Source organism: Anarhichas minor, unplaced genomic scaffold, assembly GCF_050575085.1.
Source record: "Anarhichas minor isolate MPS153535 unplaced genomic scaffold, ASM5057508v1 ptg000040l, whole genome shotgun sequence".
NCBI classification, from domain to species: domain Eukaryota; kingdom Metazoa; phylum Chordata; class Actinopteri; order Perciformes; family Anarhichadidae; genus Anarhichas; species Anarhichas minor.
In genome coordinates this window covers 10,757,849-10,778,636 of record NW_027466486.1, presented here as the reverse complement: position 1 = coordinate 10,778,636, position 20,788 = coordinate 10,757,849, and the positions used below count along the sequence as shown (strand labels likewise).

The following is a 20,788-nucleotide window of genomic DNA, read 5'->3' as shown; positions in this document are numbered from 1 at the left end:
TACCCCCTCTGTGACAATGTTGATTTAGTTAACCCAAAAATGTTTGCTTTATTTGCCTGCTTCCTGATGTCAAAATTGGCATGTTTTATATCTCTATTCTTTATTATTTCATACTTTTTATTGCTTATGATGTCAGTTAAAGAAAAGAAACAAACTGCTCCGTTCATTGATAAATGGGAGACAACACTGCTGGCTTTAAACTGAATGTGTTTGTTCAGGGGAGAAAAAAAGGACAGCCGTCAAACGTACAGCGCGCTCCCTGTTAAATATTGACGAGTGACCCGTGTGGCTTCTTACTGTTGCCTGTACTGGTGTACCGAGTCACAGCTTGTAAGGGGTGGAGAAGAAGAGCATGCAGGGCCTGTAACCCATATTAACCTTTCACAATAGCACTGACACCAGACATCAGGATCTATTATTATCTCTTTGACCTCTCTGCTGTCCCAACACTGTGGCTGCTCTGATGGATAAATCCGACCCATTCAGTTAAAAAGTCGATACAACATGTTTATTGTGCATTGAAGAGTACATATTGTATTACACTGGGTTCATTATGAAAACCCTATTTAGATATCCTACACAGCTTATTATTCATACAATGTCGTATGCCGAATAAATCATGTTGAACAGTGATGTATTGTGCAGTAAAGGAAGGAGACAGTATAGCTGACAATTAGATTAGAGGCTTTTTGACGTACAGTTTGTTATATAAGGCATGAGCTATTTCCAGAATACAACAGTATTATGCATGATTTAAGAGTACATGAATGTAGATGACTTGCATGCTGTATTTGTATTGTGTTCAAATATGAAAAGCTTTAATACATGGGAAGATAAATTAGTGTGTGGGTGAATAACTGCTTCGTTGAGACCACACAGCTGGCACATGATTTCTCCAGCGAGAAAAACAAAATGCTTAAAGTGAAACTGATTCACTACCACCAGTTTATATTGCAATTTCGGGGCAACTCCACTAAATACCCTCGTATAAATAACAATACATTCTTAAGGTTTATTATGAGTCGTGGTTTAGGGCTAAACACATCAAAACTTTCATTACATTTCTTTTCTCTTGCTTACATAAGTCATTGCAGATATATTTAGGTTTTCAGTCGATCACAGTTTTTCAGAGTTGAGGAGTAAAATTGCAGTTGGGTCCAGATATGACTCAGGCTTTCCAATACCATTTACAAGTTGCTGACTTTTTATACTTTTTACTGGCAGAAACTGGCAGAAAACTGGCAGAAAAAGAGTGACATGTATTGTCTGTGTGTCACAATTTTAAATGTCAGCAGAAGTAAAAAAAAAAAAAAAAAGTTTATCTTTTGCATGTTTTAGGTTCATTTAAGCTTGTTGCATAAAAGTCCATAGATATTTAGAACACATACCTTATATTGCATTGCTGTTCTTTAATTGGAGAACCAGTTTTACAAGAGTTCTATTCACCTTCCAGTAATTCTCCCCTGAGTTTGGCAGCAATCTTGCAATGTAAAGGCTTCAGTGTTAAACCATAGGAGCAGTTTAAAGACAGGTCCTCGTTGGCACATTTCTCAAAGCTACACTGGTGGAGTAGAATTGCAAAGAACAAAAATATCTCGACTTTGGCAATCTGGTCCCCGATGCATCTTCTCTTCCCTGCTGAGAAGATCATAACATTGTTGGTGACGTCCTTATCTAGGGAGCCCTCTTCATCAAGGAAGCGCGAGGGGTCAAAGATATGTGGGTCCTTCCACTTCAAGGGGTCGTGATTGACGGACCACTGATTGATGAAGACCACCGTGTCTTTGGAGATGTGGAGACCCTCGATGGTGACGTCTGAGGTGGTGGAGTGGGGGATGGTGACGGGGACGAAGCTGGTGAAGCGCATGGTTTCGTAGATGAAGGCGTCCAGGTAGGCCAGACTGCTTCTGTCCTCGACAGATGGTAGCCTGTTTCGCCCCACCACTTTATCAATGAGCTCATGGAGTTTGGTTTGCATTTCAGGGTGTTTAGCCAGCAGAAGAACAATCCAGTGGAGAGCAGTGGAGACGGTATCCAGACCTGCACCGATCAGATCGGACACGGTCCCATCTGTGTGGCCTTTGGTGAGCCCGTTGTCACTGTCAGCCTTGTCAATCACGCCAATAATGGCATCGCTCATATCCCTCGTTAACTCTGGATCAAATGTCTCTCTGTGCTCCTGCACCTTGTTCTGGATAAACCCAAAGAACTCTTGATTCAGGTCTTTGAAGTTCTTGAACATGCTGCGGACTGGATTAGGGAAAGACTGAAGCCATGGCATCACATCTACCAAGCTGCCAGCCCCTACCGTCTCCCCAAACTTATCTACCTTCTCCAACAAGGCTCTAAACTCAACATCCTCATGTCCATAACGCTTTCCAAAGCACAAGGCACACATCACATTAGCTGCAGCTACTGTCAGCTCATGAGCAGGGTTGAAATACTGGCTGTGAGCACTGAGTTTAAGGAAAATCTTCACTAGCTCTGTGGCTTCAGCAACAATTTGCTGCTCAAAGGCTTTTTTGGTCTGGCTGTTGGCAGATGAGAATGCTCTGATCGTTGATTGAGCAATTTTCCTGTGCATCTTCCACTGTTTGCTGTAATTGCTGAAAGTCATACTTTTCCCCCCTGAGACAGCCTGAAAAGAGACAAAGTTTGGTCTGCCTGCAAACTCAGTGCTGTGCTGTATGAGAGCCTCCCGTATCGCCCTGTCTCCATTCAGAACCACGATGTCGCTGCAGCCCAGCCGTATCTGGTACACGTTGCCGTATTTCTTGGCTAGCTTGGCGAAGGTGATGTGAGGCATCTGGCCCAGCTGCATGGCGTTGCCCACCACCGGCCAGGCGAAGGGTCCCGGGAGTCTTCTCTTAAGCCTGAGGTTTCTGACCCACAGACAGGCTTCCAGACAGAAGAGGAAAACAAAGGAGGCGACCAGAGCAGGCTGGACCTGTCCACTCCATTCCCTGATGATGCTGCTGCCCTTCACACCGAACTCTGTGTCCATTTGAGCCATTTTGTTATCCTGTAGTTTATCATCCACTCATCATCGACTGCGTCAAATAAAACGTTTTTCCGTTTCCAGTGGTGCCTCTTTGTGCAGTCTTACATACGTTAAAATACTAATTCTTAATGTTGGTTCTACCTATGTTATAAACGGACTGACGAAATAGCCAAAGTAAAATTACAGCACGCAGCACTCGCATGCTGTCTCACCCATCTGCCACAGAAGCTAGTGAGAAGGGCTTTATCAGGTTCAAGCCTTAACACTTTCTTATATGTATCTCCATGGTGGGAGGGGTCAGCGCTTCAGGTTTTTTTATTATCTCTCCCCTCCCACTTTGACCACACAGCCTGCAGACCGTAGTCCTATTCTCACTCCGGCCTCCATCCAGCAGGGCCGCTTGTAGAATGACGGAAAGGGAGAGCAGCTAACTAATAGACTCTGTTGCCAAAATCTACAGAAATATAAAGAGATTACCATGACACTTTACTCATGTGTGGCCTGAGAGGTATTTGTTACGAAATATATTATATAAAGTTATAAAAATAAAGCACGTTTAGCTATTTGATGGAATTGATTGATGGAGGGAACTGGTAGAGCATAGTCTAAGTAATGGACAATAAGCTGGAGTTGATTGTTTTTCCCGCTGAGGTTGGATGTCTTTGTTGTTTGCACGGACTGTCCGTGGCCATTTTAAACATGATTTGTGTTATTTACAGCCAAGCTGTTAATTATAACCATACAGGGGAAAAGGACTCTGTGATATGACCAGGAAAGCTGAGGGCTTCAGATCCAAACTCTGAACAGATCCAAACAGCACGATTTATTATGCTCCATGAAAACATATATATACAACATTATTGTTGGCATAATGTCTCTTTAAACAAAAGTCACCAAGATAATGTAGCTGCAGAGTTGTGGCTGCATCGAAATAGTTTTAAAGAGAGTTCGGTTTCCATGTAAATCTGCTTATGTGGGTGCTTGTGCAACAAAAGGAAGAAGTAAAAAAAAAACATCAGCTTTGGTTTTAGTGATGTTCAGCCACAAGTTTGGTATTCCAGAGATTTGTATTTTTGTAACAATGACTAATGACTGACATCTAAACAGTAGTTGCACATATCTGACAGTGCCAACACTAGCTAAAAAAAAACGCTTTGAGACTGAACATGTAGTTCTAGTTCGACATGTACACCTGGCTCAGCAGGTTTGTGTATTGTGAGATTTTGTGACAATTAAACAGACACATTGACCATTGACAATTCACTTTTATTATTTTTCCTGTATAGCTTATTGTTCCACTTTTCCATCACACGAAGCAACATATTGATAACATAATATCCTCTATGAGGAAAGCTTAAACATTCAAGGCAGAGAAACACATCGTTTCCTGAATGCAGAGGCTTAAAGAGAGTGCAGTGACATCCATGTATAGCTTTGAGAAAGTGACTTTGTAAACAAACATGTTTTTGAGAATGCCTCACAAGTGAACGAAATTTGCTGCACATGTGGTTTTGTTGTACTGGGGAGACTTGTGTGTTTGGATCGGGGTAGCTGCTGTGCTTATACAGTAAACCTGAACCCTGGGTGCGTAACGTTTGTGAAGCGGTCATGGTTCATGGCCGTGTCTCTTCTTCATCCTGAAGGCTGGGATGGATGTCCCGTGATGATGAAAGACTTCCTCGCTTCACAAACATGCCGGCCCATTTCCTCCACTTTGATCGGCATTCTTTGTTTAATGTGTTCATATGATTTAAGTACAGTAGATAGTGAAATACATTAAACTTCATTACATTGATTGTCACATCTGAAATATGAAGATATAAAAAAATATTTTGTTATTGCTTTACGTGGCATAGGTTAAATATATTCTTACATATTACAAAGGAGAACAAGAAGTCATCAAGTGACTTTATAACATTCACGAGCATTTCATACACCGTTATAGTAGTTTAAAATTGACATTTAAGGAATGTAGCTATTTCCTGCAAACACATCATACATGTACATGCGCAATAGTGGATGTAATACAAGCACACAACTCCGTGTTATGTACAAAATCTGATCGAGTACAGAATCATTTGTGAAGCAGAAATTGAATACCTACGCTCTGATTCCACAACCATGAATCCAACCTGTTGCTAATATCACATCTTTGACATCATATTCTCAGCCCTGCACCAACAATAATTCAAATACAGACCATGTTACCATTAAATATCATTATTAAATATGAAAACGATACAACAGTAGGATTCAGTGCAGGTATTGAGATACTCACTGTTAAACGTCATTGGTGGGAAAGTGTTTGCTGGCCTTGAGTCACAGTATTGGGACACGCTGTTCATGCTGGGGAAACCAAGCCAAGCAGCTTTCCCCTGAGCTTGGCGCTGATACAGAATCGGAGGGGCTTCAGCGTGAGCCCATACGAGCAGTCAAGAGTGAGGGGCTCAGAGGGGTCAGCCTCAAAGCTGCACTGGTGCAGCAGGACGGCTGTGAATAAAAACACCTCGACCATGGCGATCTGGTTGCCGATGCAGCGTCTTTTACCCGTTGAAAAAATCATCACACCGCTGGTTATGTCCTTATCGAGGGCCCCGTTTTCATTAAGGAAGCGTGCGGGGTCAAAAATGTGAGGGTCCTTCCACTTCAGGGGGTCATGGTTGACGGACCACTGATTGATGAAGACAACCGTGTCTTTGGGGATGTGGAGACCCTCGATGGTGACGTCTGAGGTGGTGGAGTGGGGGATGGTGACGGGGACGAAGCTGGTGAAGCGCATGGTCTCGTAGATGAAGGCGTCCAGGTGTGCCAGGCTGCTCCTGTCCTCGATTGATGGCAGTCTGTCTTGGCCTACTACTTTGTCTATGAGCTCATGCAGTTGGGCTTGCATGTCTGGGTATTTGGCCAGGAGCAGCACGATCCACTGCATGACAGTTGACATTGTGTCTTGACCTGCTCCAATCAGATCTGTGACCGTTGCTTCGACAAACTCTTTGGTCAGTCCGCTGTCCTGTCTGTGCTCGATCGCGTTGATGATGGCGTCGCTCATGTCCCGGGTCACATCAGGGTTGAAGGACTCTCTATGCTGCACCACTTTGTCTTTCACAAAGGCGAAAAACTCCTCGTTGAGGTTTTTGAAGTTTTCGTAGACACTGCGAACTGGGTTGGGGAAGGACTGGAGCCAGGGCATGACATCTACCAAGCTACCTGCCCCAACCGTCTCCCCAAACTTGTCCAACTTTTTCAACATGGTCCTGAACTCCAGGTCTTCATGTCCGTATCGCCTCCCAAAGCAGAGAGCGCACATGATATTCGCAGCAGCTACAGTAAATTCAGGAGCAGGGTCAAAATACCGTCCATCAGTGCTGTGGCGCAAAAACACATGCACCAGCTCCATGGCCTCGGCTGTGATGTGTTGCTCAAACGCTTTTTTGGTCTGACTGTTTGCAGAGGAAAAGGCTCTGAGGCTGGACTGGGCTATTTTCCTGTGCGCTTTCCACTGTTTGCTGTAATTAGTAAATGTCATACTCCTGCCGCCAGAGATCATCTGGAAAGAGACAAAGTTTGGTCTGCCTGCAAACTCAGTGCTGTGCTGTATGAGAGCCTCCCGTATCGCCCTGTCTCCATTCAGAACCACGATGTCGCTGCAGCCCAGCCGTATCTGGTACACGTTGCCGTATTTCTTGGCTAGCTTGGCGAAGGTGATGTGAGGCATCTGGCCCAGCTGCATGGCGTTGCCCACCACCGGCCAGGCGAAGGGTCCCGGGAGTCTTCTCTTAAGCCTGAGGTTTCTGACCCACAGACAGGCTTCCAGACAGAAGAGGAAAACAAAGGAGGCGACCAGAGCAGGCTGGACCTGTCCACTCCATTCCCTGATGATGCTGCTGCCCTTCACACCAAACTCTGTGTCCAGTGCCATTTTGTCAAATTTTCTGCACACACACACACACAAAAAAAAAAAAGAAAAAAGAAATTCACTTTTCAACAAAGAGTGTTCAGTTGTAAGCTTAGAAGAAATTAATCAAAATATCCATATCAGATGAGAAAGAAATAGTTAAGATATTTCAATCAAAAGCCAGTGAGGTCATAGTGATGAGAACCTAGAATAACTGATGAAAGAAGTGAGTAAAGGTGAAGTTTTTTGTTGTCTTTAGTCAGTCTATTCATGAAGATGTAAGGCTTAAGTGCCTGCTTTTTGCTTCACTCCAGCTTCTTATATGTTTTGCTGTTGGTGGGCAGGGCTCAGGATAACTTCCATACTCCTCCCATTGTGGTAGCCCTGCAGACCCCACTGTATCATCTCCGTTTTGTCGCTCGCCGTTTTGGAGGCGCGCGCTAGAGAGCGTCAAGGGGACACCGTGAGCGTGCAGCGTGAACCACCGCTGTCCGCTGCAGAGGAAAAAAAAGAGTCAGCAACTGGTGATCGATTCAGTAGGAAACGCATCGAGTCAATTTGTTTTACTAATTGGAGGACTGGCAGAGTTTGCGTTTCAAAGTGTATCTTTCTAACGTGATTTATTCTCTAGCTGCGGAGGACTCAGCGGGCGCACTTTGGCTCCCTGGTTGCACACGGTTTGTCCAACTCTTTGCGGAGCTTAAAATTAAAGTTGTACAAGATCTGTTTAAGCGTAATTCTATTTTAAGTTACGTGACATTACATACTTATTCAGTTAATTCGTCTGTGTTTTGATCTGCTTAAAACGCATGCTGAAGCATCCTCTGAGGATTGAACCAGATGTAATCTATATGCAGTAACGTGCCGTTAATGATACGCTTAAATATGTGTTTAGTCTGTCGCGATCAATTCAGCGATTTCAAATGCCAATGTTGTCATTTTTTTTTAGTATTTACCTCTAATTCTTCTGGTTCAGTTAGTTTGTCAGAAAAAAAAAGTTGAGAGAAAAGTTGCGCACTACACAGCCCAACGTGAGCAGGACGTAAACGTTTTATTTGAAGCTTTATAGCGAAACAAAACAAAAAACGTCATTCATTAATACTTGTTTTAATCAACAGGGAAGATACCAGTGATTTAAATGAAAAGGCTGATACACAAGAACAACAAAAATCAAACCTCAGATTTAAAAGAGGATTTCAAAATATCACATAAACATCAAGATCAATATTATCTCAATGACCCCTATGGAAATATTTCAGTCATATATTTGATTCTTCTGTATTTCAACCAGATTTTTCACTTCGGCAGCTGACAGTGGCAGAATCATTTCACTGAAATCTTAAACCAGCGCAAAACTCAGTGTGGACAAACCATGAAATATTGAGACTTTTTTTTTTCCAGCCCATGAACTGAAGTTTTGTATGACACTCCAGGTTACATCATACCACAACAAACTGCTGGTGCCCCCTTTCACAGTGCTTCTCCTTTGGAGCTCCAGTACTTTCCCCTGAAATATGGGGGAATTAAGAAAGAAAAAAGGAAAACTCACATTACACTGAGCTCAAACAAAGAGGAAATCTGAAGCCTACTTTTTACTGTTGCACCATGATATTAAGTAAAGAGTATTGTTCTTAAATGTTCTGACAGACAGACAGAGAGATGTGAAGTTTTATGTTTGGAGGTAATGACATTAATCGAAGGTACTAAAATATCTCCGAAGCAAAGTGCTTAGTCAGAGGGACAGAAACTTCACTGCCACAAAAGCACAGTCAGTTATTATCAGCAGGAGAGGAGGAGGAGGAGGAGGATGATGATGATGATGGCAAATGTTGAAAATTACATCTAATTGACTTTTTTTTAAATGCATTTTACAACAATTATTGACACTGAGCTATGGGTCCATTATGAACCCATCATGACAAACAAATTATAAATACAAAGGAGGCAGGATAAGGTATCATTATATATGCAGCACGCATATCTCAGTCATATAGAACATTAACCCTGTCCTGTCTGTATAATTCACCATTAGGTTTAATTTGTGACATGGATTTTTTACAACCCTGAGATTGAGTGACTGGATCTGCAAAGCAATCATTTCAGTGCTTTAATAGATACGACAATAGGTTTGTGTATTAAATTACACTTTCACAATCCAACCACACTCACAAACGTATAGCTGATTAAAAAAACAAAACTATCTGATAAATAACTGATTTTATAGGCACAGCATACTCAAATTGTGAAAACAAACAGAAATGCCACAATAACAGTAACTTAAGTGTAACTACATTATGTGTTATGTGTCATTATTTCACAATAATGGTCCTTAAACAGCCTTTTACAGATGTCGAAAGTTCCGAGCTCTGCCTGAGAGCTGTTTGTCTTGAGAAATGCGGTGTGGCCGAGCACCAAAGCCTCCAGAATGGTTCCTCGGTTAACCAGAGACATAGCAATGTCTTCGAATACACTGCCTGCACTGGGGATGACTGTTTCTTCTCTCATTACATTACATTACAGTCATTTAGCAGACGCTTTTATCCAAAGCAACTTACAATTCAGAGTCTATCACATTTCTACACCGTAGACACAACTACGGGAGCAATTTCAGGGTTAAGTGTCTTGCTCAAGGACACATCGACATGCGACTAGCAGAGCCGGAGGCGGGGTTCGAACCGCCGACCCTCTGATTGAAAGACGGCCCTGCTATCCACTTAGCCACAATCGCCCCGCCTCCTTTATTCCTATACCCCCCCCCCCTCCACCAACACCACCACTACCTCCTCCTCGCCTGAGTCTGCTCCTCAAACACATGTGGCCACTTGCATCCCCATCACGCTAATTAGAGCCAGGTTTGTGGTTGAGGAAGGGGGTGGTTGGCTGACGGGAGTGGGGGAGTGGGGGTTAGGGTTTGTGTGTGCGTGCGTGGGAGGGTTGGAGGCCCGGGTTTGAAACGGAAGGGGGGGGGTTGGGGTGTCGTGTGTGCGTTTTGCGTGTGGCTGCTGTGTTTGCCTGTGATTACCCCTTGTAACCTGGCTGTGAAAGGTTTGCCCTGACCCTGCGTTGACTCTGGCTGAGGGGGGAGTTTTCAGAGGGGCGGGGGTGGGGTCTATAGGCTGCTGCATGCCATGTGCTGGCGGGTGGGCTCTCGTTGTTTGGAGACAGGGCCAATGGTAGACCAGGCTGCCCCGGCTCTGGAGCTAATCATTGTTTACTAGTCTCATTTCCACTTCTCAGTGAGCTACTGTCACGCACAGCACCAACAGGGAGGAAGGAAGAGGGAGGGTGAGGGGGGGTAGACGAGAGGAAAGCCAGGGGTCCAAAAGGCAGTTGGGGAGCTGGTGGGACTTGGGAAAGGGAAGAGCAGAGAGAACGCAGGAACTTGAGAAAATATGTTTTTTTCTTGTAGTGAACAAAGGTGAGCCAAGACTGAAAAATGCCGCAGCCAAAAACAACCCGACGAACCAGTAAACAGACCAACAAAAACATCCTCTGGGCCAAAGCCATCTCAGGCAGCCAGGAGGTAACCACCGGACATCGCTGGTTAGAGATGGTGATGTTTGAAATGAGGACGCAGTCGCTTGCCAGACTACAATACGAGGAAAGAGAGATACTTGGAAAAATAGTTACTGACTGACATGATTGTTGTTTTTGTGTAAATAGCCTGAGAAAAGACATGCAAAGGCACAATTCACTTCGGTGGGGTGATACCAAATGGACTGGTGGTTAAAGTGGTATAAATAAGCAGTATTTTCTACACACACACACAAAACACTCCGCTGTTGAGTTCTGCTCTAAAGCCTTAGAGGCCATCGTTTCACCTGGTGTGGATTATGTTAAACGTGAAAAGGAGACAAATCAGGGGACCACAAACAAGCCTCCCAATGCTAATGTCCCGTATGTTCTGGATGTGTGAATAGGAAACTCTTTGCTGACACGTTCACCATAGAAACTCTATATTGCTAAAATATGCCAATGTTGTCTTATACAACTTGTGCTGCTCAAAAACATCCACTTAATGCAGGTTTACCGTTGATTCTCAAAGCACTGCTGTGGAATATTTAGATATTTAACAAATGAATCTTGCTCCAAATCCATGTTCAACGTTGTAAAAAAAAAAGAAGAAAAATGACAAAGCTTGTACACTATGACTAATCTGCATGTATTTTGTTACGTGTACATTTCACCACACATTACAAACCCCAGTCACACAAAACAAGATTGAATAATTGAGAATTCAGTTCCTTGTTTGTGCACTTGTCAAAACCTCTATGTCACCACTCGGAATGAAAAGAGGCCCAGACAACCTGAAGTCAGATGGGGAGGATTACAGTATCGCAGCAGGTCCAGTGTCCTGTGTTCATTTGGATTTGGAGTAAAAGAAAGAAAATACCATCCCAAGGAATCTGGTTATCTCTGATTGCTCCGCTGAGTTAGACATGCTGTGCAGAGATGTGATATGAAACAGCCCACATAAAAGAGGAAAGCACTACTTTCGGAGAATGTTTTCCTGGAATGATTTAAGGTTTCTTGGTTAAACCATGAAAGGGTCTACCCTTCCCAAAAGCATGGTTTTTAACCACAGCACAATATTTTCCAACACATGCTGCACTTTCATGTGGTGTAGTTGAATAAAGCAGCGACACATTCAAGGTTAAGGGTTTGATATAATCCAGCGACCACCCACACTACACATGTTTCACACTTCTGTCATTCAGCGTTCCAGACATTTAGTCATTTTAGTATGAAATGTTCTTTCAAAGTGGCTCGCATGTCATTTCTTTAAAGATCCTGAGGAATGAAAGTTGTCCTTGCATGCACTTACCCCAGATCAGTTTAAAATTACACTTCAAATTTCTCCATAAATATAAAAACAAAACCACAGGGTTGATAAACTAGTAATAACGTGACAAAACAGTTACATTATAAGAAAGTTCACTAAGGTCAATTTGCAGGTAACTGCAGACAAAGTTTTTGATTATTAATATATTAATTTATTAGAATAATAGCCTGTTTTTCTCTTTTACCACACTCCTCTTGTACCGGACACTTTCCCTCTTCACTGTGTGCAGGCTGCGTGACAGATCTTCACTTAATGTGGCACCCAGGACAGGAGACATGTATTATGTACAGTATAGGAATGTTTGTTTCTAATCCCGTAAGGTTTTTGCGTGCTAGGGGAGCAGAGCTGGGATGAGCTTGCGTGCCATGCCCGGGGTGGCGTGCACGGAGCTTGGTCGCTGAACTCCGGCTTCCCAAGGGAGCGGGGGCAGCAGGGGGAGGGGTGTGTGTGTGTGTGTGTGTGTGTGTGTGGGGCTGCACTGAGAGATTAAAATGAGACGAGGGAGAAAGCACAAGTAGAAATGGCTTCCAGATGACCCCAACTCAGCTCGTCAAAGACGGGCTGAAGAATCGGTACACAGTTCGTTACGCATTTCCCACCTCCTGTCCCAAGAACTATATTAGCTTATTTGTTTAATGCTGTAAAATAAGTTGTCACAGTAGAAATATTATGACTATTGTAAACACATAAAAAAAAAAGCAAAAAAAACAAATTAATATTGCTAAATTACAATCCAAATAGCATTAAATCAATGCAGTAATCTGTCATGAGAGACAATGTTAGACTGACATTTGAGTAAAGCGAAATCTGGATATTATTCTGAAACTTTCTTTTGACATGCCACTCAAATATTTACTGTGAACTTTCATTCTCCTCTGCGTTTTTCAGCTCAGTCATCCATAACGTTATAAAATGAGGTGGGCTGTGTCTCATGACATTCTGTATTTCATGCTGTTTTTATCCAAATTTCTTTATATTCTGTTTTTAGGGGGGGAAAAAGTTTTAGATCAAGAGAACTTTGTGACTGAAATGGCAGCCTTGGTGTTGGGGTCTCACCATGCCGCCGGGAAATGATTACAGTGTTTCTATGAGCATAAAGAGTAGAGACCTCATCTATTAATATTAGTGGATTCTTTCATACTTATTGACTTTATATTTAGGATTTAAACCTTTTGTGAAGGCCACGTTTCAGCCTATATGCTGTTTAAATTGATGTATAGGCCCAGGGGTCTCCTTTCTGTAAAGGTCAGATTATTACATCTGTCCCCCATCAACCATGAAGTACAACTTTTGATATACTACTGTTATGCCTTGTATTCTTTACAGTGGAGAAATGTAGGGAAGATGGAAAGCATACCATTAAGAGTTGGACATGAACTTTGATCAACACTCCGGTCTCTATGATTCATTGGGTTTATACATCAATGTAGATACCGTAACCAGTGAATCATTGTGGACACTTGCCCTATTCTTCACATATTCAAGTGCAGAGATAATGGCTTGAGTCTTCGTGTGACACATGGCAGAATTGCATTTCATAAACTTACCATTATGCAGTTCATTTTTCAAACAAAAGATCATGTTAAACGAGACAGGAAAGGACAGTTGTCTCTAAATGTACAGAGGTTTTTATTGACAGAGAGCAGAAAGCTCGAGACCCCCGGGCTCACTGGACAGGTTTGACAGGTTTTAAGGCCAAACTTGAACAAAGTGCTCAAAATGATTTTCCAGAGAAGCGGCCACTACCTTGCTCAACACTTCTTTTTTTTCACTTCTTTCTTCATTAATCATCCAGCTCTGTTTGAATTGTGCAATGTCGTAGCAGGTCACTTTAAACTTGTCCATAATATGTGAAATGAATTTTTACTCGATATTGTCTCTTGCAGATCCTCCTTTGCATGGACTATAAAACATATTTGTTGCGTGTCTGTTGGAAAAATCAGTTCCCATGGTCACGTATGAATGAGCTGTGTCCGTTACAAGTGAGCAAACCGAGATGCTGTGCAAATGCAAGTCTGTCTCTACACGCACTGCTCAGGTTATTCAGGGTAGAGCTTGTGTCATGGTTATGAAGTCATTGCACTCCTGAGCCCTGTTGAGTGAGAACGAGCACCACTTGGCTTTCTCATTTCAACGAGGAAAGCTGAGATGTTGTCATGCGAAATGTTGGTTTGTTTACTCTTGCAGTACAACACGTAACTTTGAATGTGCTTCTCCTTCTCCATTTAACTTGGAAATGGTTCAACATGAAAGCATTTTGTCTCTTGATACCCCAGAAATCATCTGTAGAGCATCTGCTCAGATTGACAATTAGTTAATTTTTTTTCTTTGGGTATGACACAGGATGTTCCTGTTTCTTCTCCATACTTTTTACTGATTGCATATTTATGAGCTGTTCTGTGTCTGTCTCTCTCTTTGAGACAGCCAGTCCCAGGCTGGGATCCCTGCAGGTGGGGAGGCTGAGCCGGTCTGATCGAGGAGCAGCCACAGGCACACACTGAACATTACGTGCAGTATGGATACTACCAGCGGGTTGCAGCGGGATAATGTTCCGTGATTTCCTCTCTTTTGCACCTCCGTATGTTCCACTTGAGCAGCTCGGTGCATTTTAGTATCCTGAAAATGAAGCGGGGTCAGCGAGCGGTCGGGGTTACCCCCCCCCCCCTTCACTGCTCCAATTCTACAGATGAGCCAATGGTATATTGTCCACGGCAGCGGGACGGAGACGGAGAGGGCAGAGTTCATTCACTGTCCTGGGCCCTGGACGAGCCCTGCTGTAGTTTCACTGGTGCATATACAGTATATATATATATAGCTTTGCAATATGCAGGACAGAAATATCAACTTAATTCAATTTTCTCTAACTGCACACAACAGCCCTGCGTATCTCGGATTGTAAATTGTGAAGCAATTACTGTGGAACGGTCTTTACCAGGAACAGGGAATTTACTCGAATTACTTTAAATCATGACTACTGACAACTGCTTTCAACTTTATTAGTTCAGTTCCAGTTCTCACTTACTGAGGAGACTGACTCTCTTCTATGAGCTGCAGACATTTCTGCCCTCGCTGCTGCTTGAGGAGCAGAGTTTTCTCAAACAAGCGGCTGAAGTGTTTATACTTCTGTCCACGAATACAGAGAGAGTGATTACAGCTCTCAGAGCAAGCTGTCGTTATAACAGTAACAGTGTGATCCTTGGAGATGACACAACTTCCAGCAGCCTCTTGCCCTCCGGTGCTCTCCGAAAGTGAGAGCTGTCATACTTGGCGTCAGGTGACGGATGGCCCAGGGGTCAGAACTTCTCCGCATCAGACAGCTGCAGAAAGGCAAAGGCCAGCAAAGTGTGGCTCTGAAATGATTTATTTGATGAAATTGTCTGCCCTTTGTTGCCTTGTTTTGTATTGATGGTGTTAAGAATCCAAAACAACATCACAAGAAACTAATTAATCCCAGACATTTTTTTATGTCATTAAGTCTGGTTTTTGTCGAAAAATGAGGACTGACATCTGACTATTAACTCTGGGATACAGAAGACAACGCCAAGAACTGCATTTACTTACCAAATGCAATTTCTGTATCATGTATCCTACAGCATCATTTCATACAAATCACCACTCAGTCTCCAGGCTTTATTTCACTCTGGCATGTTCTCGAGTACCAGCTGCACTGGACTCCCTCTCGCCCTCTCTGACAGACTGCAGCGCACCCTGTGGCCCCGCCCATGTGGAAATAACCTGGAACCATTGACCTGTTCAGCTGTTAGGCTGAAACAAGACGTACAGGCAATGCATACTCATGCATGTGTACAGTGCAAGTAGACATAAGGATGTATTCAAGCAGTCATCCACATTGATAAATACTCACGCTGTTTGTGTAACAGGTCCTGCCAGCATGATAAAAGCTTGTATATCATTGCACCTTCCCTTTCATGTGCTGGTATTGTCAGCCTGAGAGTCTCAGGAGTTTCATGCTGGAGAAAACAAATGACATTCGCAGTGATATTATCTCACCAATGTACTTTGTTTAGGTATGAGACAAGTTCAAATGCTAGACTCAGTGGATTTTGTCTATATAAGGCGTGTTCTTTTCTGTGCTACAGTCCTTTATGGGGGAATGTAAACACATAGCTGTGAGCAGACTAATAGCCATTGTTCGAGGAGAGAGTTTCTAAACTGATATGGCAAAGAGTATCCACTGTCGATCACGTAGTGTGATATGGTAGTCCTAACACACTTTTGGTTGTACATTAATTAAAACCTCTTTAACACGAGCCCTATTTTTAGGCCTCTGGTCGAAAATTGCATACCCATACTAAAGAGAGTGTATTTCTGCAACTACAAGGTCTATTTTAATAATTTTTTGATTGTATAATACAGGTAACACTTGGAAGATGTGCTGATATGTGTAAATATTGTGTATATGTTACTGGTTAATAACATATTTTCACATATGGCACAGCTCAAATTGAAAAAGTTTCAGTTTCGCCTGAAAAAAAGCACTTGTGTCTAAAATATTACTTGAAATAAGGCCTAAAAATGTTAATGGCATAGCCAAAGTCATAGCACAACAGGTTTTACAGTCTCTAAACTGATTTGACTTTGATTGAGTAAAGCAGGCCAGCATAAACCAAGCAAAGGCATGCAAAATTCTCATTTTTGGAAGCAGCAGTTGCATTGCCGTATTCTAATTTTATATACTATATAACTAAATATTAACTATATATTCACTTTTCTTATCACTGAGTGTTCAATAATCCTAATAAATCTGTTTGATACCATTTTGAATAATTTTGAGCAGTTATGATGTGTCATATCTGTCATTCATAACAATAAATGGCTCATAATGTGTGTCTATGTGACACTGGTAAGGCCTGTGATGGCCGATTTACAAGTGTGAGACCATTTTAGATGTGGGATAGTCCAACGGGAGCCATGCGGGGGTGTTTGAGAATCTCCGTTTCTCTTTACTGACTAAAAATCGCAAAATGCAGGGCAAACCCCCCTCTCTACATGGATTGGTCCACCTCACAGAATCGGCTGCCATTTTGCCATTCATTCCGCCCGCGCATTGATACCAGTCACAGTCATGCAGCACAGGATGGAGGACACATGAGCGTCGAAATCCGTTGGAATAAATCCATTTTACATCGCCAAAACCGTCAAAACGTAAGTTTCTTTACCCAATTTATTTTCTCGTGACCAGTGGCTGATGTTGGCATGTATACCCATAACTTTTGAACGGTTTGAAAGAGAGTAATTTCGACGCCGCTGCTCGTTTCCGGGTCGAATCACGAGCCTGCTAGATGTGCTCATCCGCCATGTGCGATCCGTGCTTCGTGATGAGAGATCATACAAAGAGCACAGTTCGTCGATTTTTGGCCAAAATTGTGGCAAATCTTCTAGATATCTTCCAGATATGATCTTAGTTCATGTATAATTGTGTTTTGCAGTGTGTAAAATGGCTCCCATGGTTGTTTCGCCCAGAATCTCTTTGTTACACAGGTATTATTTTTTTATTTTTTTATTATTTTATTCCTTTCGCAAAAGTGAATTGTACACATGTACACCACCCCCCCGCCCCCCTCTAGCCCCCTTTAAAGGGGGCTCTCGTTAACAAGAAGTTTTAATGGAGCGTTTGAAGAAGTCCTTTTTAGATTCCTGTTAATTTGCAGAACAGACCCCGAAAAAGTGCATCAGCATGGCATGTTTTTTTGTTTTTTCTCTGGAGTTTTAAACAAACCCTGCAGGCATAAATGGAGCGAGTGGCGTTCTGTCATTGTTTGGGAACAATTTCACAGACATGTGCAAGAAGACCCATGTTGGCCCTGCATTTCATATGTGATGATATGCCTTTTCCACCGCATTCGACATGCTTTGGTCTTGTTATAGGGACCTCAGGGAGAAGCTGCATTTGAGGCAGATGTGAAGACTGAAGCCCATATTTAGTGAAAAATACAGACATGGCCAAATAAAGAGGTCATGTTATTCTCATTTAATAAAGTAACAAACACAACATACATTTTGTTAAGTAAAGGCCTACCGATCAAATTCATGGTCTTACTATCCCCAGGGTTACCCATGAAGTTCTTACCCTGTCACCCTACATGCTTTGCTGTCCCCCCCTTTCCTTGTTGCACTCTCAACTGAAGGTGATACTTCTAAAACCCACCGTTTCTGCTAAGAAAAGCGGGGGCTGCCTCACAACCCAAATAGACAACAGTCTCGGAGGAGTCCCTCACGCACAATGTATTCCACATGCTCTCTCAGAGGCCAAGAGGCACCCTATACCTCACATCTGGCACAGACCACCTATGCTAGCTCACATATTCCTCCTCAGACCAACAGACTGGCTGCCTCTCAGTGGAAGGAAGCTGGCCTCATCAATGATCTCCTCCCTCTCAGATGTTTCCGAACTAAAGGCATAGAGGTAGTGGCTTTATCTTGCTATGATCAGGGGAAATTAACACAATTACATTTTCACTTCCATCTCTTATAAATGGCATTGCATCTATCATTCATGAAAGTGCTCAGTGGTTTCTACATCACCCTAAAAAAGGTGAAGAAGAGGTCTTTCTGTGTGGAGTTTGTCCTTTGGTCTCCTCCCATAGTCTGAAGACATGCAACTGAGGTGAACTAATGACCCTAAATTCTCTGAACAACTCTAAAAGGCATCTTTAGAGCAGCTGAGAGAGTTGATTTCCATTGTGGTATACTTAGTGATTGTGTCTGTCTATCCATGTATTCGTCTTTTATTGGCAACTAGGGATGTTTCTAACAACTTATTTACCTGACGAAAGTTTAAACTTAGACTAATGGACTACTAAAAGTAGGAAAACACTCAGAAAACAGTCAAAATTGAGCACAATTTAATCTAAAAGGTCATATATAAATTGAGTATTAGAGCCATTTCAAAATAGTTTGAAGTCACATTTTTCAATAACCAAATCACATTTTAAATGCCGCTGAACTCAATATGCCCCCAGTGTCAGCTGCAGTCACCCGGTTAGGAATGTGCCACCTGGTGTGCGGTGTAATATTTGATGAAATGCCTGCGGGGACTGTGATCTAAGAAGAGAGGGTTTGGCATCGCTAATACCATTAGTATCTTAGCGTGCGAGTTTGAGTCATTGAGCTAGCTGTGTGATGGTTAGAACGGAGCCGTCTTCTTTAAAGCTCTTGCGAGAGTATGTATGTGTTTCTCTCCCCCACGAATGGCATCCTGCCCTCCTCGAAATCCCAATCACTTGCGTTTTTCTTTTTTCCCCGAGTCACTCCGATTACAACCAGAATGTGAGGTCATATTTACACAAGACGGATCCTTTCTACCCATAACCAGCTAGCTGGCATTAGCAAAAATATCTCTGCTTCACACATTCTGTAATTGGATTTGAAGGCAAAACTTCTTGCCACAGAATTCGGAGTGGAGTGCCGACACATGGCCAAGTAAACTGGCTCTTCCATAGTTTCCCATCTTGCTTTTGAGAAAATTGACGAGACATATCTTAGCGTTACTTCAGTTTGCTTTCATTGAAGGTCAACTGAGGACATGGTGCGTGTGAGACAGACAGATATGACGACTGAGACTTTACAGACTCTGAGGCCACTCTGAGGTACGCTGAGGTCACCAGAGTTGTTTTGTAAGACTTTTCTAAAAGGTGAACAATATGTCCTGCCTCTCACTTTTACACTCTCCGAAGAGAGGTTCGGGGGGGAGGGGGGTTGCTCCTCTCCTCACTTTCTCCCCACTTTTTGCTCCCTCGCTTTATTACCTCCGTCAGCTCTAATTTGGGTTGATGGGGTGGCTGTTGCATGACAAGACACATGTCTGGGCCCCTGCGTGAGAAGGCTGGCTGGCTCTTGCTGGGTTTGTTTTCTTTGCGTGACCATGTCCCTCCCTCTGTCACTCCTGGCACCTCCCGGCGAGCACCCCCTCTGACCCTGTTCATGCCCTCGTTAGCTGGCATGTGGCTGGTTTATTTACTTTGGCCAGCCGCCCGTGTGAAAGCCGCATTTTGACCACGCTCAGGGACGGGTTATCTCAAATGGAGCAATGGCAGAGGTGTTGGTGTGTGTGTGTGTGTGTCGAGGTGGAGACAATCTGAGTGAGGGGTGGTTGGATCCGCAGCTGACAAAGCTCTGAGCCTTGCATGTGTGGCTGGTATGTTTGAGTGTGTGACAGCCATGCTTGGTCAAAAGGAAATATAACCCAGTGTAACCTCTTTTGAGAAATGACATGCACAGGCAGGTCACTCAGAGTTCACTGTCCCGGTTGCCGTCCAAAGTGAGTGAGAAAAGGGAGCAGGAGGATCGTGGCAGCGTGTGGAGATTTCACTTGTTCCCACACTGAAGTTATCCAACAAACGCTCACGCTAACATTCATGTCTCTGCACATTCGCTCTCCTGCCAACTCTCCTCTATTGTATTCTGAGTGGGTATACAAATATAGACAGGGGCAAGGGGACAGGACTAACACGAATCTGCAAAATAGGGTTCATGCAAGGAGACTGCGTTTAAAGGCCTCTGCTGCACTCGCAGTAAAAGTAAAGATATCTGTGGAATTATTGAACACAAGGATGAATAACACTGATAAATAGTCTGTAAAAAATATATATAATATATCTATATATTTATAAATATATATATATATTTTTTTTTTTACAGTTGAAACTACTTTTTTCAGTGCAATGTAATTTATCCATAATTAACACACACACACACACACACATACTGTATATATATATATATATATACATATATGTTTGTTTTAATTGCTTAAAGGTTAGATCTTGACTTCTACAGTGTAAGTGATGCTGAGGACCGATCATATCCCAGGTAGCCAAAATCACTTGATCCAGTAGCTTGTTTCCAGACTTAACCCAGACAGGTGATGAATAATGCACCAGAATTGTGGCTGGTTCTGCTCCGAAGCTAAAGCCAAGTGCTGTTGAGTGGAGCTCATTCTGCTTATAGCACTCCAAGTGCCCACCCCAAAAAACCCGTCCAAATCTGGCAGCCCTGTGTTTCATTCAACCATATCGCCAAGGCAAGA

At 42.9% G+C, this 20,788-nt stretch overlaps 1 protein-coding gene and 1 pseudogene across 1 annotated transcript; both read right to left on the bottom strand.

Moving 5' to 3' along the window:
- Positions 1–524: 524 nt before the first annotated feature.
- LOC142968198 (cytochrome P450 1B1 pseudogene) lies at positions 525–3,013 on the bottom strand (annotated as a pseudogene).
- A 2,329-nt stretch (positions 3,014–5,342) lies between these two features.
- cyp1c1 (cytochrome P450, family 1, subfamily C, polypeptide 1) lies at positions 5,343–7,299 on the bottom strand. The gene has a single exon (XM_076107985.1). The coding sequence runs from the start codon at positions 6,918–6,920 to the stop codon at positions 5,343–5,345; it is 1,578 nt and encodes a 525-aa protein (XP_075964100.1). The 5' UTR covers positions 6,921–7,299.
- Positions 7,300–20,788: the final 13,489 nt, after the last annotated feature.

Excerpts from the sequence above, each read along its gene's own strand:
- cyp1c1 (XM_076107985.1), bottom strand. The coding sequence starts at position 6,920 with ATGGCACTGGACACAGAGTTTGGTGTGAAGGGCAGCAGCATCATCAGG.